General features: G+C 43.2%; 1 protein-coding gene across 2 annotated transcripts; it reads right to left on the bottom strand.

Annotated features, from left to right (window-relative positions):
• Positions 1-6,229: 6,229 nt before the first annotated feature.
• SLITRK4 (SLIT and NTRK like family member 4) lies at positions 6,230-17,910 on the bottom strand. Of its 2 annotated transcripts, none has more exons than XM_026479755.4 (2): positions 17,716-17,910; positions 6,230-14,187 (listed from the first exon to the last, which is right to left on the bottom strand). In XM_026479755.4, exon 2 carries the CDS (start codon positions 14,135-14,137, stop codon positions 11,624-11,626), a length of 2,514 nt encoding a protein of 837 aa, XP_026335540.2. In that variant the 5' UTR covers positions 14,138-14,187; positions 17,716-17,910; the 3' UTR covers positions 6,230-11,623. The 2 variants fall into 2 exon arrangements, with proteins under 2 accessions (XP_026335540.2, XP_048069291.1); XM_048213334.2 differs by lacking the exon at positions 17,716-17,910 and adding an exon at positions 17,222-17,597.

Here is a 17,910-nt window from a genome sequence, read left to right as displayed (position 1 = left end):
CACAGAGTGGGGACTCAGGGGAAGTGCATTAACTTCAACGTAAAGAACACACTCTATTGAGGAAATGCTGCCCTGGTGCGGGGAGGGGGAAGGGTGGTGTGTTCCTGCCCCAGTTTGCTCCAGTTCAAAGCCTGCAGCAAGCCACTGAAGGGCCAAGATTTCCCTATTTGTTCCTCATCCCTGGTGGGCAGCGCCGCTGGGCATAAAGCCTCTCAGAAATGCCGGGGTTTGGTGACCTTCCCTGACAGCCCACCCCTGATGCCCTCTGGGGCTGACTCTAGGCACGCACTTTGACCTTGTGGCTGGATAGGACCCGGCTGCCAGCCCTGCAGTCTCCATACACATTTCCTCTGGAATCCTGAAGTCTTCTTTGTGCTCATCTTTTGCTACCACTTGGCCCAGTCTTTTGGTCCTGATTCTTATCTCATTTCTCAGACTATCTCCATCTGTGGATTCTGTGTTCTGTTAGGGCACGGAGTCCCACAGCTGTTCTGACATCTGTCTTGGATGCCGTCCAAGTGGGACTGGTACCAGACAATCCTGGTGAGATAGCACTGATGTCTCTCAGCAACACTGGACACGATCGGTCACCCCCTCCTTCTTGACACGCTCTTCTCTGGTCCCAATTTCTCTCTTTTGCAGGTGCTTTCCCTTCCAAGCTGCTTCAACAGCAGAGATTCTCGCAATTTAAGGTAAAGAAGAATAGCCTGGAAAGCTTAAAATGCACGTTCTTGGGCCCTGCCCACAGGTATTCTGGTTCAGAAGGGGTCTGAGGATCTGAATTCTAACAAGCACCTCATGTGCTTTCGGTACCGTGGACGCACGGATGACACTGAAAACCAAAGCCTGAACCAGCTGCAATCGTTGCTGGGCCTTGCGTTTTCATTCTGTGACCTCCTTCTGTGACCGCCAGTGTCAATTCTGTCTCTGGCCTAAGCTGCTCCTCAGAGCTCCTGTTGGACAAAAAGGCACCCGCCTACCCGACACCTTGAAGGCTTCCAGCCATTTCCAACTCCCCTGGAGGTCCTCATCTCAGTGAACGGCATATTCTTCAACCCAGCTGCTCAGGGCAGAGGACTCCGAGAAGCCCCCTTGGCTCCCCTGTCACCCTCGACTCACGTATCCGGTCTATGGGCAAGGCCGGTAGAGTCTTCATTCACAATCCGGCCCACAGCCACACACTGCCTCTGTCCTTAACAGCTTCGATCGCCTTCATCTTTTTTCAGTACTACCGAAAGATCTCCCTGACTGGTTGGCCCACTTATACTCTGGGCCTCACTTTCCAGTTACCTAATCAGGGCACCTCCAGGCTTTATAAACCTCCATTTACTTCTCAAAGTACCTGGTAGTCAGACTCCTCGCAGGCCTTTCGCAATTTAGCCTGGGGGTCAGCACCGTGGCTTGGGGGCCAATCCGCCCACACCACCTGTTTCCTTGATGAAATTTCACTGAAACACAGCCCCACCCGTTTGGTTTGTTTACTTACTCTCCACAGCTGCTTCCGGGCTCCAACAGCAGAGCTGACTCGTTACAGCAAAGACCACATGGCCCACAAAGCCTTAAGTATCTGCTCTCTGGCCCTCTGCCCAATAAGCCTGCCAACCCCTGGTCTAGCCTCTGCCTACTTCACCCGCAAAACACAATGAGCTAATTCCCACACCGGGGGCTGGGACCGTGTTGCTCCCTCAGTTTCAAATGCTCCGCACCAGCTCCACTCTTCAACAACTAATTCGAGCTCACCCTTTTGGTCTTTAATTTAAATGTCCTTTCCACAGGACAGCCTCGACTACCTGATCCCCCCACCCCCTTCTCCCCACTCCAATATGACCGTGGTCGAATGAACGAAAGCCGCTTAGGGGACACACGTGGGTCTTTAGGAGAGTAGGTTTAAGTCGGTCCGCCAGTTCCAATCGAGCGGAGCTCCATGAGCTTTACATGTGATACGACTGAAAGAGAGAGAGGACTCAGTCCACTGTTCGTCGCAGGCCCGACACGCCCCCATTTGTCCTACGAACATGGTCTCCTCCTCTCCTCCTCAATACCCTCTCTTAAAATACCCCGAGAGTGTTAACACACGTGTGCACCTGTGAACTAGCTGCAATGTGAATTTGGTATTTGAATGTGAGTCAGGTAGAAAGAAAAAACATCAAACAGAATTAGAATTTTAATGGGAGTGGGGAGCACTTGGCCACTGTCACAAAAGAGGATGTTTGAACAAGGAGCTATGGAGCTGCCCTGGCAGCAGGCAGGGAGAAGTGGGGGCGCGGGGAGGCCAGAGGGTCAATGTGCTTTGTAACATGTCAGCAACAAACCAAACGAAATATTTTTATTCCCTTCTATTCTTTTCTACATAAACATTAATTCGGGAGAGGTTATTTATACATTTAACACTGTGACTGTTTAGAAGTGAAGTATGATTCCAAAGTGTAAAACTGCTAATTTTGAATGAATTGTTAACTAGTACCTGAAGGAATACTCTTTGTGATTAAAGGGGTCTTTTTTTTTTTTAAAGAAAACTTTGTCTCCATGGAATGAAATTCAAATAAGTATTGCTGAGAGTCTTTTTTATAATTCAGATAATTTGTGGTTGCTATTCTTAATATAGTCTGTTGAGCTATAGCCTGAACTAAAATTCTTTGTAATAATTTTCAATTCTATCTAATTGAGGGTAAATAATAAAAAAAAAATAGACCCAACTCTAATTAGAGAAGATGATATAACAATAAACTAACCTTTGTGTTCCATTTGCCAAGCTCAAGAAATAACCTCAAAACTGAAATGTAGGACTGAAATCATAAATATGAGCACATCTTATCGCTGCTGGCGTGAGGTTGTTACTAGAGTGCCACCTTCAGTGCAATGTACAAAGGAAGTTGTTTTTTCCTTTGTGAGAAAATTAAACATCAGAGACTATTCTTTTTGGAATGCTGACACAAAATGAAAACACTAAAAATTAGAAGGAAACTTATGTTTCTTCCAAAATGATGCTTCACGTCTAACTGGTATTTGGGGTTCTTGATTTGTTATTCTAATATCCAGTGGATATCATCTATTAGTAATTAAGCTATTGTAGATCGAGGATTTGAATGGGACAGAAGAGATATTTGAAAGTTTTGACTCGCTTCATCAATGACTTTAGTGTCTAAACCAGAGAATCCTAGGATCTTAGACGTGTCCTCCAAGAACAACTAGTCCAAGCTTGCATTCAGATACATTTTCTTGAATAACATCCATCCTCCTTGTCACTTTGGATACTTGTACGGATAAAGAACTCTGTATTTTGAAATCTAGCTCATTCCAGTTATGGGCTGCTAGAAAACCTTATGGAAAATGTCCTTATGCTACATTGGAATGTCTCCCTGCAGCCTCACCCACAGATCCTCATTCTCCTCCTTGGAACTTCCAAATAGAACAGTGTAATGGAAATAGCATTATCCTGTGAGTCAGGAGAAACAGGTTGTAGACCAGATTGGTCTTAATATGTTACTTGGCTTTGGGCAAGTCACCTTCCCTCTCTAGCCCTAGTTGCTTCCAAACGAAAAGAAATAGGGATGAAATGATCTGATTTGCAAATTCAAGGAGGATGTATGCTCCCGTCCTCCTGTGATGGTTCTTAAACCTTGGAGGTGACTGGTTACCAACAGGCTCTTGGTTTACCTCTGTTCTGATACCCTTTAAGATGGAATAAAGACCATTAAGTTCTTTCGTAAGACCACTGCGTTAGGTCAGCCTCTGGCCTTTTTCAATATGTTTATAGTCGTATGAGCAGCTGAAATCAAATACGCATTCGAGATTAAATAACCAAGTTAGTGCTCACACATTCTACGCTGCGGCCACATCTAAGCAACGAGGATGACTGTGCAGAGAATGGAAATGCTGTTCTGGAACCGAGTCCTACTTCCCTCATAACGCACAGATCGAAGCCTACAAAAAAGCCGACATGTTCAAAGGAAGGTGATCTACCTTGATGTAATTTTAATAAAATGCCTGTGTTTTTGGTTCTCCGAAAAGCCCTCTTTTCCTAAGGACGGGCGAGTTCCCTTCTGAATCCTGATGGTTTTACCCAGTTTCCAATACACATTTCCGTGTGACTGCTTAGTTACATATAGAAAAAAAAATGCTTTGTGAATTTTCACGGTGAGAATTGGTACAGCAGCATTTCAGCAGCTGTGCCAAATCTGAGCAAACGACTATTTTCTGACATAGTGCAAGGAGAAAATAACAGCCATGTTTATGGCAACACATGGCAAACCTGCCCACGTGTCAGCAGTAAGAAACTTCTTTAGTTATTGCAGCTGATTTCTCTGAGTCCAGCCCGGGAGTTAAAGCACCGCCCTCCGATTCCACTGCAAGGAGACCTCAAACACAAGAAATATCTTCCTAAAGTTGGCTTTTCCCCCAATAACTCACTCTGTCTTCTTATAATTATTTTTGTGTCAGCAGGACTTCCTTTTAAATCAATCACTTACTGTACTAAATTTTCTATATTTCTGGAACTTATAGAAGGAAATGAGCAGATAGAAGTGTGATGATTCTTTCTATAAATAAACTGTGAGTTCCCAGGATGGAATTACTTCCCACTTTGAAGGAGAACTAGGCATAAAACAACTAGTAGCTGTTGTGGGCTGGAAAGTTAACTGGTAAATAAAAACAAAGATGGCAATGTGGAAAACAAATTCGGTTGAAATGCTCTCTACGTGTGGTAATACTACAATGGCAAATATATGCTTGGACACAGAATCCTAGATTATTTCGTGTGTCCTGTCACTAACGACCAAGCGGCAGTGAAAAAAAAAAAAATCTCTCCCTGAGCTAGCCTGTGCCATAGATGATGTTGGCTGTTCATAGCAGCAGAAGAGAAGAATTTCCAGCAGGGAGGACTTGGCAAATGTGACACATCCTGCTATGGAACAAGGAGACCCATGGCAGAGACATGGCTTCCCGGGGGTTCTCGCAGGAAATGGCTTTTGAAATATGCACTTGGTAATTTGTATTGAAATACAATTTCTGAAAACAAACCAAAAGGCTTAGCAGCTTTTTACCATGGGATTAGGAACCCAAATGTTTGCATCGATTTCTTTTGCTCCTTATCAAAATTCATTATATGCACTATCCATGTTTCACTTCCTATTCTTATTAAGCACAAATACTGCTTATTGGTTTTTACAATCAGTCAGTTCGTGATGTCAGTCATCCCGGGAAACAAGTCTACGGGAGCCGAAAAGGTAACCAGTTGTTTTAATTGTTTAATTAAATTGTTTAATTGTTTAATGTTTCCTTGAAAACATAGGAATTACTAGTGTTGTGTTGGTACATTCTGGGTTTCAGGTCTATTTACAAGAAATAAAGTGGAGAGAGAGAATAAGGAGAAGGAAGTCTATGACTTGACATATGTTGCCATGATTATTGTTAGGACTCAGATTCTGAGTTCTTTCTGATAAATAAACTTTTTTTTTTTCTCTGCATACTCCTTTGCCCTTATCCTTCCTGATCTTAACTTAGATACAGAGCTCTTCGGTCAGTAATTTGCAGCCTACTTCTTCTTTTTAACTTCCATGTTCTAATACTGCCTAATCAAATTCTCACTCTAGGGTTCTTTATTTTGGATTTAGATGTCTCTACACGGTTCTCTGAATAATACTTGGGAAAGGTAGCAGCAGCATTGGTTTGCACCTTGGTTGGCTACCTGGGAGCTCCATACGCTTACAGATGGAAGGATGATAATGATGATAAAGTTAACAAGGAAAATCAAAATCAGATATTAAGACAGTGGACATTACTGAAATCCAAGGAGGCCCCGGGACGTAATTGAGCCAAATTTCTGGTATATATGAACGCAGTGGTCAGGTTTCCATTTAAAGTGAAGAAAAAAGCAGGACACTTATCATTGGGGCCCCAATACCTACTTTGATTTGGAAAATCTAGGTAGTCAAGGCAGAAATATTTTGTTTATATCAACTAAGTAATTCCCTTTGTGCATAATTTACTACTTGTGAGTACTCGTGTGTGTGTGTGGGTGGGTGGGTGTGTGTGTGTTATGTAGTGTGTGTGGGGAGGCAGGTAAGTGGACCTGGCCTATTCTGTTTTGTTTGGTTTTTCTTTTAGACCTGGCCTATTGTACAAACTAACAAAACAATTACATCGGCCAAAACCCAAATTATTTGCATTTCTTCTTGGTGTTGAGTTTTACTGATTTCACACTAATAAACACACTGAACGGCTACAAATATGACCTATAAGAAAAGACTTTTATTAGTGAAAACAGCATTAAAATTACTGAATATCAACTCCAGAATTTTATCACAATGGTTCAGTTTACATGAAACAATAGTGAAAATATACATTGCAATTCGTCGTTGGGAGAACTGAGCTTACTATGATTTTCAAAGACTTCCATGAGCAGTACCCATTACACAACATGGCTTCCTCAGGTTGGTAACCAGCAACACAGGACACGGTCTAGTATCTGTAAGGTACCGACTAAGAGAAATGCCTTGTTCAGAAACTTTAGAAGACTATTTCCTTCCTATAGCTAATTTGAAAGTGATGTTTTGTATTTTTTTCATTACATAGCCCTATAATTTCTCTGAAGACCTTATTCATGAGCTTTTTAAGTTAAACAAGTAATTTCTCATTTCTGACATTATTGATGAAATCACTAGACCTTCTATCTAGCCAGTGTCTACAAAAGCAAACTAAGGTGAAGGGCCGAGCAATTCTTTCCTGGTTCTGGATACTGTAGTCCATGGATCTGGTAATTATTATGATTTAATGAAAAATTGGAATCTTTTTATTCTCAACAGCAATTATTTGGCTCGACGTATTTAAGTAGGTGTCTCGCAGCCCCACTTCATTTCCCCTCTGTAGACACAGGAACAACAGGCTAAAAGTAATCTTCAAAAAATTTAAGAAGTCCTACTCTTTCATATAAGATGGACAACACAGTTTGCCTTCCTGGATTTCCCCTTCTGAAATGCAATCTTATCAACCAGTGGAAACTAACACAAAGCAAAATTCAACATTAGATTAAGGGCAATTTTGTCCAAAATAAGTTATTAAAATTCATTTAACCTCCTGTTTGCTTTTAATTTAACAAAGGACAGATAACCAGCAAATCCAAAATTGAGGATTCACAATTATCAGGTGAACTTGATATTTGTTGCCAGTTATTCCCGGTAAGCGAAGCCACAAACAGGATATTTTAGTTCAGCCCATCTGACCATCGTGACTAATTGAATGAGCACTGGAAATGAAGCCAAACCTTCATTTGATACCACTCGTCTACATAACTGAGTGGCCGCGGCCCAAAGCCCTCTTCTCTGTACTCACTAAGAACTAAAATAAGTCATACAATCACGGGATGTATATCCTGTGATACGTAAAACATTTAGTCCAAAAGCACTTGTATGTGCTATCTATACTGTTCACTTCTTCAGCATAGCTGGGTACAGACCTAAAACCACAACACCCTTCATTTACATTCTCTCTCTGTTTCCCTCTCTACGTCCCTTCCCATAAGGAAACGTGCAGAAGCATTTAAATAGATAGTTAAGATTGAATATTAATATTTGCTTATCTGCAGTTATGTCAGATCCCAACTGACTAATGGGAATGGGCTGCCAGTGGAAAGGAACACAGATTGCAAAGATGTCGGAAAAGAAAGCATCTCTTAACAGAGATTTAGCAATTACGTTTAATACAAACAGTATTCTAAAGCTCTGTATCTTACCCTCAAATCTAGGTGAAAAGATCAATTTGGTTACTGCTTTATTTCTTCTGAAAGATAATGGAAAGATAAATATATTTAACAAACGGTGGCTTCAGAAATACCATTGTAGCAAACAATTTTATTAATACTTTCATAAAAATGGCATTTAATAAATTCTCTCTAATACCTTGGTATTATTAAAAGCAAACAAAAGTCATTAAAACAGTTTCTTTCTGTGATTTACATTAGCTTTTATAGCGTGACTGGATTTTTATCTTATAAACTAACCTAAAATACTAATAACCAAATCAGGGTAAAAACAATACAGTGTGTTTTCTTTATTTCAAAATAGTGATTATAAATACATTCTTAATATATTTTCTCCCCAGCTCTTTGGATGCGACAACAATAACAAAAAAAAAAAAAAAAAAAAAAACCAACAAACAAAAAAACCAACCAAAACCCAAAAACAAAAACCCCACTGTGCTCATTTCATACGATATCAATGTACAAATCATGCAAAAGATACTATAGATTACTATTACTGCCATACATTTCAGGATGTGTTCTGTTACTTCTGCAGTACCTGCTGACGTTACTCATGAGGCCATGCCCTGTACACTTTATGCATCCTACAGCTTAAAGAAACAAAAATGCTTTAAAAAAGCAACAAAAGAAAGCTGGTCTTAAATGATTTTCTAATTAATATATTTAGTCTATTTTTCAGAATGGAAAACTAAATATAGAATATAAATTGCCTTATGCACTTGAATCACTGTATTTTAATAGCTGCTTTCTCATAAAATTACACAAAGATTTACTTTTAAAGAATTGAATAATTTTTATTGATTTCATAAAAAAATAATTTAAAACTTGATTTATATTACACGGACATAATATATTATCTCAACCCCTTCACTAATTTCATACGATCTAATCTTCTTCGCAATCATTCTAACAGAGTCCAAGCAAGTGATACAATGCCAAGAAGCCCATGATGTGTCAGACCACATTAGAAGTGAGCACTTCTTGGATTCTCTAGATTTGAATCAAATCTACCAAAGATGCTGCACTGACATATAGATCGTTCCGCAAGGGGTTAAACTAACATCAAGGTTATAGTTGAAGCCAACAAAATGTAGATACAGTATCTTAACTGCTCTTGTACTCAACTCAAAACTTACGCCTAACTACTGTATCATAAAATGTACAAGTAGAACTAATGAGAGACAGGTGCAAAACAGTATACACTGTATAACGTAGGCACAATGACTTTAGTTAAGGAAAATAGATCAGCCTTAACCAAGGATTTGTTACTGTTATTCACTTACAGTTAAAACTGCCAAATAACCACACACATTGAAATTACTTTTTTAAAAAAGTTGAACATTTAATACCTTTCGGCAGAAGAGTATGAGATAGCCAATATGCTACAGCAAGCTTTGAGATGGTGGCAGGTACTCTTGCCATGGACAACTGCAGAAACCTCGAAACCTCTTCAAAGCATCACTGCACTGAATAAAAGGCATCATCCCAATGACCTATTATCCCCAGATCATGGATAGAGCTTTCCGGTTCCTCCCATAAGTGTTTACTTAAGATTCCTCAATCCATACTTTATTGACAGGATAAACTCAAACACTTTCCTTGAAGCCTTTGCGTCTTTATCCTGTCAGTATGCATTAGGAGCCCTTTAATCCATGGATGCATGCAAGCGTGGTAATGGCATATTAAAAGTCCTTATGAAATTGTAATGAAAACACACTGTTGGGCACACATCTTCATGTCTTTTCTTTCAAGATCAGAAAGCAAGTATTTGTATTTTTTTAAATATTCATATAAAGTTTTCACAGACATTGTCATGAAAATTAAAACTACACGTTAAAGTTTTAAGAGCACCAGCACATACATATGGAGACAATTTTTTCAGCTATTTAAAAAAAAATCTCCAAATTATCTATATGTATGCATATACACCCAAATACACACACACACAGGCACACACACACATACACACACACTCTCTAAGAATGCCAAGTTGTTTATTTGTTTTTTGTTTTTTGTTTTAATCCTGGAACAAACATATAAAGCCCTGAAATTAGTACTAATGAAGGGACTACTGTTACAACTTTAGCCATAATATCATTTTGGAAGCTGTGCCAAAACATCTGCCACTTGAAGTTCATGAAGAATGTCTATGTTTACCTTCTTGGTCATCTCACTGATTAATATAGTAATTATAAGGGATGGAGCACAAAGAAATATACATATGCAGGCAGGCCAAGAAGGTAATGTGTTTCAGGATGTCACTGCTAATTGGGAGCTCCTAAAAATCTTTGATGGCTCCCATTATCGAGTCCTTCCTTTGACCAATTTTGACTTGGAAGTTAACGGCACAAGCAAACGCAGTGGCGTAGCATTTGTAGTTGCAGACTGTGAACTCAACTGAGACCAATGAAAGCATTTTACAGTGCGGCTTTGATAGCCGAGATTACCATGGTGGTCACTGCTCTACTGGGTTATCTGATAGTAGCTGGAATGATGACAGAACAGGATACTGATGCATACGAGATAGAACTATTAACCTTACTCATTAATTTTTTTAAATATTTGTAGTGAAAACTATTTGAATTAAGCTCATAGAATCCTGAAAAGCAAGACAACTGATGGCAAATAACAACTGCCCCAGACACGATACTATAAAACTAAGGAACTTATTTTAAAATGCACAGTTGGTAACAAATCTGAAGATAATATGCTAAATTCTCAAGAATAGCACAGAACCGTTTTTTTGTATTTTTTTGTGTTTTTGTGGGTTTTTTTTGTTTTGTTTTGTTTCGTTTTTAAATTATACCTGATCACAATGTCCAGAATATTTCTGTACACAGAAGCTTCAGTTTCGGTTTGGTATATTTTCTTCTGTCTAAATTGATACATATTGATAAATTCCCTGTGATCAGGAAAACAAGTCAGGCATATTAAATACATATTAAGGAGTACATATTTTCCTATTTAGTATACAAAGTACTTCATAAATATGAATTATGTTACAAAAATAGCTTTGGGTGCGCTCACACGGTAAGCACTTTGCTAATTTCGGACAACCTTTAAGGATTGCGGGTATTTCACGTAACTGAGAACAAACTGTAATGTTAGTTTAATTTGAGCCTTGTTTAATTCTGATAAACACCATGTATTTCTTCAGATCACCACAAATGCTATGTAACTCACATTGACGTTTTTCTTTTAGGTTTTATGTATAGACAGGTAATGCTTAAAGTGTTCAAATTTATTTTATAGTTAGGTAATGCATGGTATATTTTACACAAATATTTGTACAATTTAACATTATAAATCCAGCGGTTTCAAGATGCAGGCCATAAAGTTTACCGATTTACAAATACTATCGAATGTTCTCTCTTTGCATGCTTTTTTTTTTAAACTTTTCAGATAATCTTTACACAGAGTTGTTACAATGCCACAAATCAAAAGGGTTTATTCCAGTTCCACCGACTTGATCTGCGTGCAAGCTGAAGGACCCAGCTGGGTACAAACACCGGTACCAGTTTTCTCGAGTTGGCTTTACAAAGCACGAAGAGACGAAGGTTTTGCATCGGGGTACAAAACAGATTTGCCTCTTGAGGTTAAATTCAGTGTGTTATGTGTATAAAGCATCCCTTTGGCAACAGAGTTTGCAGTATCCCCACAGGACTCCACAGTATAGGTTTTATGTAGTAAAATCTATTAAGGAATTCTCTTCTACTGGACACATCTTTGCAGCTACAGTTAATGAGACAGCCTCCGAAACACCTGCCTCTATGCCTATTGATAATATAGTATTTGGAAGTTAGAAGTCAACAAAAGGCACTTTCATCATTAAATAAATGTCCTCTGTATGAAGTGAGATTGCATGACCTAGATCTTGTTCAAAGCTGTCTGCTCCTCGAGGACCTGTAGGTAGTCAGGGGAACTCTGGAGTTTTGCCTTCAGTTCAAAATACTCGCTGCTCTTCCTCTGCTCCACGATAATTTTACTGTGGTTGCCGCCTATCAGTGACTTCTTGTTTTTTTTGTCTTGTTGTTTTTCTGGATAGCGGATCTCAAAGCCACTGACGCCTATGCTGTTGTACTCCTTTTTGTTTTCCAGAAAATTCTGAATAAACACATTGGAATCCCTGCTCGGGAATAATTCATCCAGCTCATCAATTGTGCTCAGTCTCTTCCTGCTATCCACGTGTAATAAATCTTTCTCCTTGTCGCCATTTCTCATAACGACTTTCTGTCCTGGAGGATCTGAAAACATGAAGCCGGTTTCGGACTCTTTCAAACCGCAGGTGTGGCTCTTGCTCATCTGCTCTATGGTTTGTGGGATGAAAGCTTCGGTGCCCAGTCCGTCTTTTTTATTGGTCTTGTGGTCATGCTTCCTCAGCTGCAGCTGCACGGAGCCACACTCAGGATTCCCCAGGCCCTCGTGCTTGACCGTGGGCTTCTTGTTTCGCCGCAGCACAAAAACAAGAAGACAAAAAGCAACGAACACAGTTAGGATGAGGACCACTAAGATACTGAGGATTAAAATAGACAGAGGCACCGGGCCACCGGGAGGACTTCGAATGGGACCCAGCGGGGTGGTGAATGTCATGGCAGGTGCAGGGCTCGTGAAGGGCGCAGATGGCTTGTTTAAGAGCTTGGGACATAAGATTTCATTTTTGAGGGACTTCAGTTCGATGTTGGCAAACTGCACAGGTGTCTCACATTTCAGTTCTTTCATGACAATCCCGTCATTCAACTTCTCCAGCCACAGCTTTAACGCCACCAAGTCACAGGTGCAGTCCCAAGGGTTGCCCTCCAAGTCAATCTGTGTAAGAGACTGCAGCTGATCGAGGACCCCGCTGACAGGCAAGTACATGAACTTGTTGTTCCGCAGGTTCAGTCTGGCGAGGGGCGCTCCCGAAAAAATGTAAACAGGCAGGCTCTTCAAGAGATTGTTGTTTAAGTACAGTAACTGCAAATTTGGCATCGAGTCAAAGGTGCCTGCTAAGATCTCCTTAATCAAATTGTATTCCAAATACAGATACTGCAGGTTATGAAGGCCTGAAAATATTTCAGGATAGAGTCTTTCAATCTGATTGCCATTGAGATACAGCCTGCGTAAATTAGTGAGATTGTGGAATACATCTCCCTTGATCACTGTAATCTGATTGCTGCCTAAATGGAGCAAATCCAGTCCTTCAAACTCGGCGAAGTCGGCGATGTCCACGTCTTTGATGCTATTGCCATTGACATGCAACTTCTTGGCATTTAAAGGCTTCGGTACCAGTTCAGACATGGACTGTATATTTTTCTCTTGGCAGTTGACACTCAGTCCCAGATCCGAAGGGTATGTTTTGCAAAAGCAGGGTGCTGGGCAAGGTGTCAGAGGAGGCACCCTTGTTTGGTAAGACACAATCTGACTGAGATTGCGGTTGGAGAGGGACTTGCCTGCCACGATTCCAGAGATCTTGGAAGGATTTGTGGTTTTCGGTGGTTTGGTCACTAATCTGTGTAAGGATGTTTGGGTCGTGTGACCATTGGGAGTCGTGAAGCCATTCTCCAGCTGTGATGGAGGCAGGATTCGTACATCAAAATCACTGCCTGTGCCCATGGGGCATAATTCTTGTTTGTTGGTTTCTTTTAAAAGCCTTCCGTATAAGTCACTGGGAGTTTCGCAGATAGCCTCTCCTATGTAAATGTTGTATGGCATATTCTCCAGCCAAGCTTTTAAAGGCAACAAATCACAGCTACAGTTCCAAGGGTTATCTTCCAGTTGCAGTTCAACAACACGGCCTATGTGTTCCAGAACTCCGATATAGGGGAGCTTCTGGATTCTGTTCCCTCGTATATCCAGATGGGTCAGAGATGCGAATCGGAAAATATTATCAGGAAGGAATGAAATCAGATTGTCATTAAGAATGAGAACTTTCAGTTTGTGGAGCTTATTGAAGGCTCCTCGTTCAATATACTTGATTAAATTGTAGTCAGCCTGGAGATACTCCAAGTTCTCAATGCCAAGGAAAGTGTCAGCTCGGAGAATCTTTAATTCATTGTTGTTCAAGTGCAACTGCTTTAATGCACTGAGCCCAAGAAAGGCTCCTCCCTCAATGTTCTGCAGTTTATTATTTCCCAGCTGCAGGGATACTGCGTGTGAAAAATTCAAGAATGTATTTGGATAGAGGATATTTAAAAAATTGTTTTGGAAATTGAGGTGATAAAAATTAGACCACGGTGGTTTCAGCTGATTTGGTCTGTAGACCGAAACCTTCTCACAGTTGACATAGAGCACATTCTCGACTGACACGCAGGAGCACACATTGCAAATTTCCACCGATATGTCAGAATCTGCATTTGTCGAAGAAATCAGGGCTGACAAAATCAGAAAGAGCCAAAGAAACATCTTCTTGCAATCAGCAAACAACTTTATGCTTCTGAATAAAGAGAAATAATCTAAAAAATAAAAAGAAAACATTTTTTCAATGATCATTACTTGAAAAAGTAACTTGCGTTTACATCATACCATAGTGAACACGTGGCTGTAATGATTAGCTTTGTATTTTGCTGCAAGTAGTCTCACTCAGGTGAACAATAACTGCCATAAATGCCGTCAGTTTTATTTCCGTACCTGTAGTTTATACCCATTTTACATGTGCAGAACACACAACAAACAACAGGAGAAACAGGCTTAAATGTGCTTAACCCTTTACAATCTGTAAATATTTGATCTACATGGGCCATCAAACTCCACCCTTGAACACAGACCTTTTGCAACTCTAATGACTGATCCCAGGTCATCAACTCTGCCTTTGTAGTTTGCACCACAAAGGCATTTCAATCTACTCTCTGGGCTTCAGCTTGGTACAGGCCAAACAGAGGAGATATTAGAGCCCTGGGTTCAACGAAGGGTGGCAATGGGAGGGACTGGGGTGCTACAGAGGGGACTGTCAAAAGAACAAGGAAGAAGGAGCCCTGGGAAGAGATCCGCCTGAGCTTCAGCCTACAGGTAAGCACACTGCCACGAGCCCGTTCACTTCTGCGCATGGCTGCCTTAAAAACCACAGATGACCCAGTGAGGTTCTAGAAAAATAACTGAGTAGGAAATGGCCAAATTTTAATTTCAAGTAAATACACAGTACCTAATTTCTTGTCAGTCATCTCCCAACCGGGGGGGGGGGGGGGGGGGGAGGAGGACTTTTGTCTCTGGGTCCCTGAAAGGAGGAGAGAAACCTTCTTGCTCCTGAATTGCCTAGCAGACATTCAGACAGCTTTCCCACCCCCCAAGAACTGGCTCTCCTGTCTACCTGGCCCACTTCCATTCCTTTACAGGCCATTTTGAACCAGGTCGGACGACTGACACTTGGCTCAGGTGCTTATCTCCTTTACTTTGACCACAGACTAGCACTGCTGAGGAAGAGGAGTTCACACACTACAATCCTTGAGTGCTTTTATCTGCAGCACCCGATACATTTAGTATAGTAGATGTCCTAAAATCATCACTTCCCAAACACCCCCTCCCAATATCACCACCCCATGTCTCTGTCTATAAACAAATCACGAATCACCTAGTGGAGTTTAATGCTTAGCAAATTAACCCGTTGTGGCCATTCCCTTAAATACTGCATGCATATACAAATATATGCAATGTTTCCCGGAAAAGCTTAAAAGGAAAAGCAAGCACTGTGCATTGTACTGATGCAATTTTAGCCATGTGAGTCTTTTCCATCTTGAATGGGAAGCCGGCTGCAATTTCAATATGGTTACCACCAAATATTAATTAAATAAATAAATTACCCAGGAACACACGATGAGGGAATGATACAAAGAAGTGTCACACAGAAACTCCTTTGTTTATTTTGCCCACGAGGAATCAGCTAGTGGTAAAACCAAACAAGTCTCAAGGTAGACCATCCATTAGCCACGACCCAGAAAGATTTGCATTTTAAGTAGTTTGGTTCGGAATACAGCCGGCACTGCCGAGATGCTCCTTGCCAGCCATATAGACATGCATTTCCCCTATTCACCGTGATAGTTTGATTGGCAGTGCAAAAAGAAGTCATAAATTCTTAAGTATGACATCATCCAAGCCAACTTTCATTGTAAAATCAAAATTTCACATGATCAAAATAAAACAAAACAAAAAAACCGAATAACCTGAATTCAGTACAAAAACAAGAACAAGGAGCATCAGCAGATCTGAAATTGCATAAGGAGCTGCCCTCCTCCTCGTAATTTCTACTTTAAATAGCAAGGGGGAAAAAAGCCACAAGGACGAGCTAGGAAGTTCCCAAATGCATCTCCTGTGAAACAGAGAAAGCCGCAGGCAGCTGGAGTGTCAAGCGAGGGAGAGGGGGAGTAGATCGCCAAAGAACAGGGACTGAAAGGGCAAGAGACCATGGAGTAGTGGTGAGAGGAGGCAAGAGAGCTAGAAGGGAGCTAGAAAGAGGGGAAGGGGGGCACTGAATGTAAGCGAAAGAAACCTCCATTCACATGGTACCACTAAAACACGCACATTTTAAAATCGGGGGAAAAAAGGAAAATAAGAACCCCCCCACAAAGTATGAGTTGGGTACCAAAAGCCATCTCTCGGGCTGGCGAGAGCGGCGCGTCTGCCAAGAGCGGCCCGTCTCCCATCTACCTCTCCGTCTCTCGATCTCTGTGCCCTGCAAGACGCTCGGCTCCCACAGCCGGCCGGGACCGCACAAACCTGGCTAGCCTTACCACATATCCGGCATCCACCAGAGTGCCGTTCCTGGCGCTCCGCGCCCGTGCGGAAGGAGCCGGCCTGCGGGGGACAGACGCCTGCGGGGGGTGGGCCGAGGTGGCTCCCCTGGAGCCGGCAGGAGAAACCTCCGCCCGCCCGCCTAGGCGGGGGTGGGGGGCTCGGCCGAGAGACGCGGTCACTGCCGCCCCCTGTGCGCTACCTCGGGCCGGCGGCGACGCGGCTGGAGGGGCTGCCGGCGATGGCGCGTACCGCAATGTTTTGCCGCATCCCGGTGCCCGGAGCCGGCGCACAGCCCCCTCCCGGGTCCCGGGTCCCGGGCCCAAGCAGCGGCCTCGTGGGTCGGGCAGCAGAGGCGGGGACCGTTCGGGATGTCGTGGGGGCCTTCAGCCCCGCTGCGCACACATTTCTCCGCGCGCTCCCGTCGCACAAGGGGCAGCTATTGGAGTTTCCATCCGCCTCTCTAGACCCGGGCGTGCGGTGGTTGAGGGGTCAGAGACGCCCAGCTCAGGCCACGAGGCCGAGGGCCACAGGGGCGTCACTGGCCCGCTTGTCACAGGCAGAGTGACCGGTGGCTTCGTGGCCGAGAGCGGCAGTCCAGGCACCCCCTACCCCCCCCACACCCTTCCAACCCCCCCCCCCCCACACTGACCAGCCACAGAGTGCTGCTCTCACCAAGCCAAAAATCAGCTCAACATTTGGGCATCTTGCAAAGTCGCGCTGCCAGCACTTGCCCGGCTTTGCAGGGCTTTTAGAGTTACCTACCGGCTTCTCTCGTATTCCGTGTTGCTGAGTGCCAGTAATCTCCGACCAGCTCGGGGGCCACTGCCCTGAGCCCCCGATCCATGTCCGCCCAGAGTGCTTGCGAGGGGGGCGCAGAAAAAGCCAGCGCAGCGGCCCCGACAGCCCGAGCCACCCTAGACCAGGACACTTTCCCCGCCGCCCCGGCTGCCCGGGGAGGCAGCGATGTTAAGGACATCGGATTCTTTTGGTCCTCAGGGACTTGCGACAGCGCGCGCCGTGGGTAGGCAAGCCGGGTGGTGGTGGGGTAGCCACTATGGTCGCTTTGGCCACTCCGCCGGCCCCAAACCAACACGACCCAAACTAAAAATAATAAGCTACCTGCCTCCCTCCGCGCGCACGCGCGTGTACACACACACACACACACACACACACACACACTCGCGCTACCGAACCAAGCGGGGAAGAGGCAGCGAGTGTCGGTGCAACTCGCGCAGCCCCGCTGGAAATTCACCCACCTCCGGAGCCCAGCAGCTCTCGCAGGGCCCGCCGCGCCGCGATCCGCTCTGCAGTTTCCACGATGGTCTCTACGTGATTCGGGATAGAGCTGCTCCGCGCCGGCTCGCCCGTCAAACCCACCAAGCAGCCCTCGCAGGCAAGCAGGCGGGCAGCGGCGCGCGCGCGCGCACCCGGCCAGACACCGCGCGCGCACC

Source organism: Ursus arctos, chromosome X (assembly GCF_023065955.2).
Source record: "Ursus arctos isolate Adak ecotype North America chromosome X, UrsArc2.0, whole genome shotgun sequence".
In the NCBI taxonomy this organism is placed as follows: Eukaryota; Metazoa; Chordata; class Mammalia; order Carnivora; family Ursidae; genus Ursus; species Ursus arctos.
This window is presented reverse-complemented; position numbering and strand designations above follow the sequence as displayed.

Excerpts from the sequence above, each read along its gene's own strand:
- SLITRK4 (XM_048213334.2), bottom strand. The coding sequence starts at position 17,435 with ATGTCCTTAACATCGCTGCCTCCCCGGGCAGCCGGGGCGGCGGGGAAA. Across the intron at positions 14,188-17,221 it reads ACGGAATACGAGAGAAGCCG|ATTATTTCTCTTTATTCAGA; the intron begins GTAGGTAACTCT and ends TTTATTTTTTAG.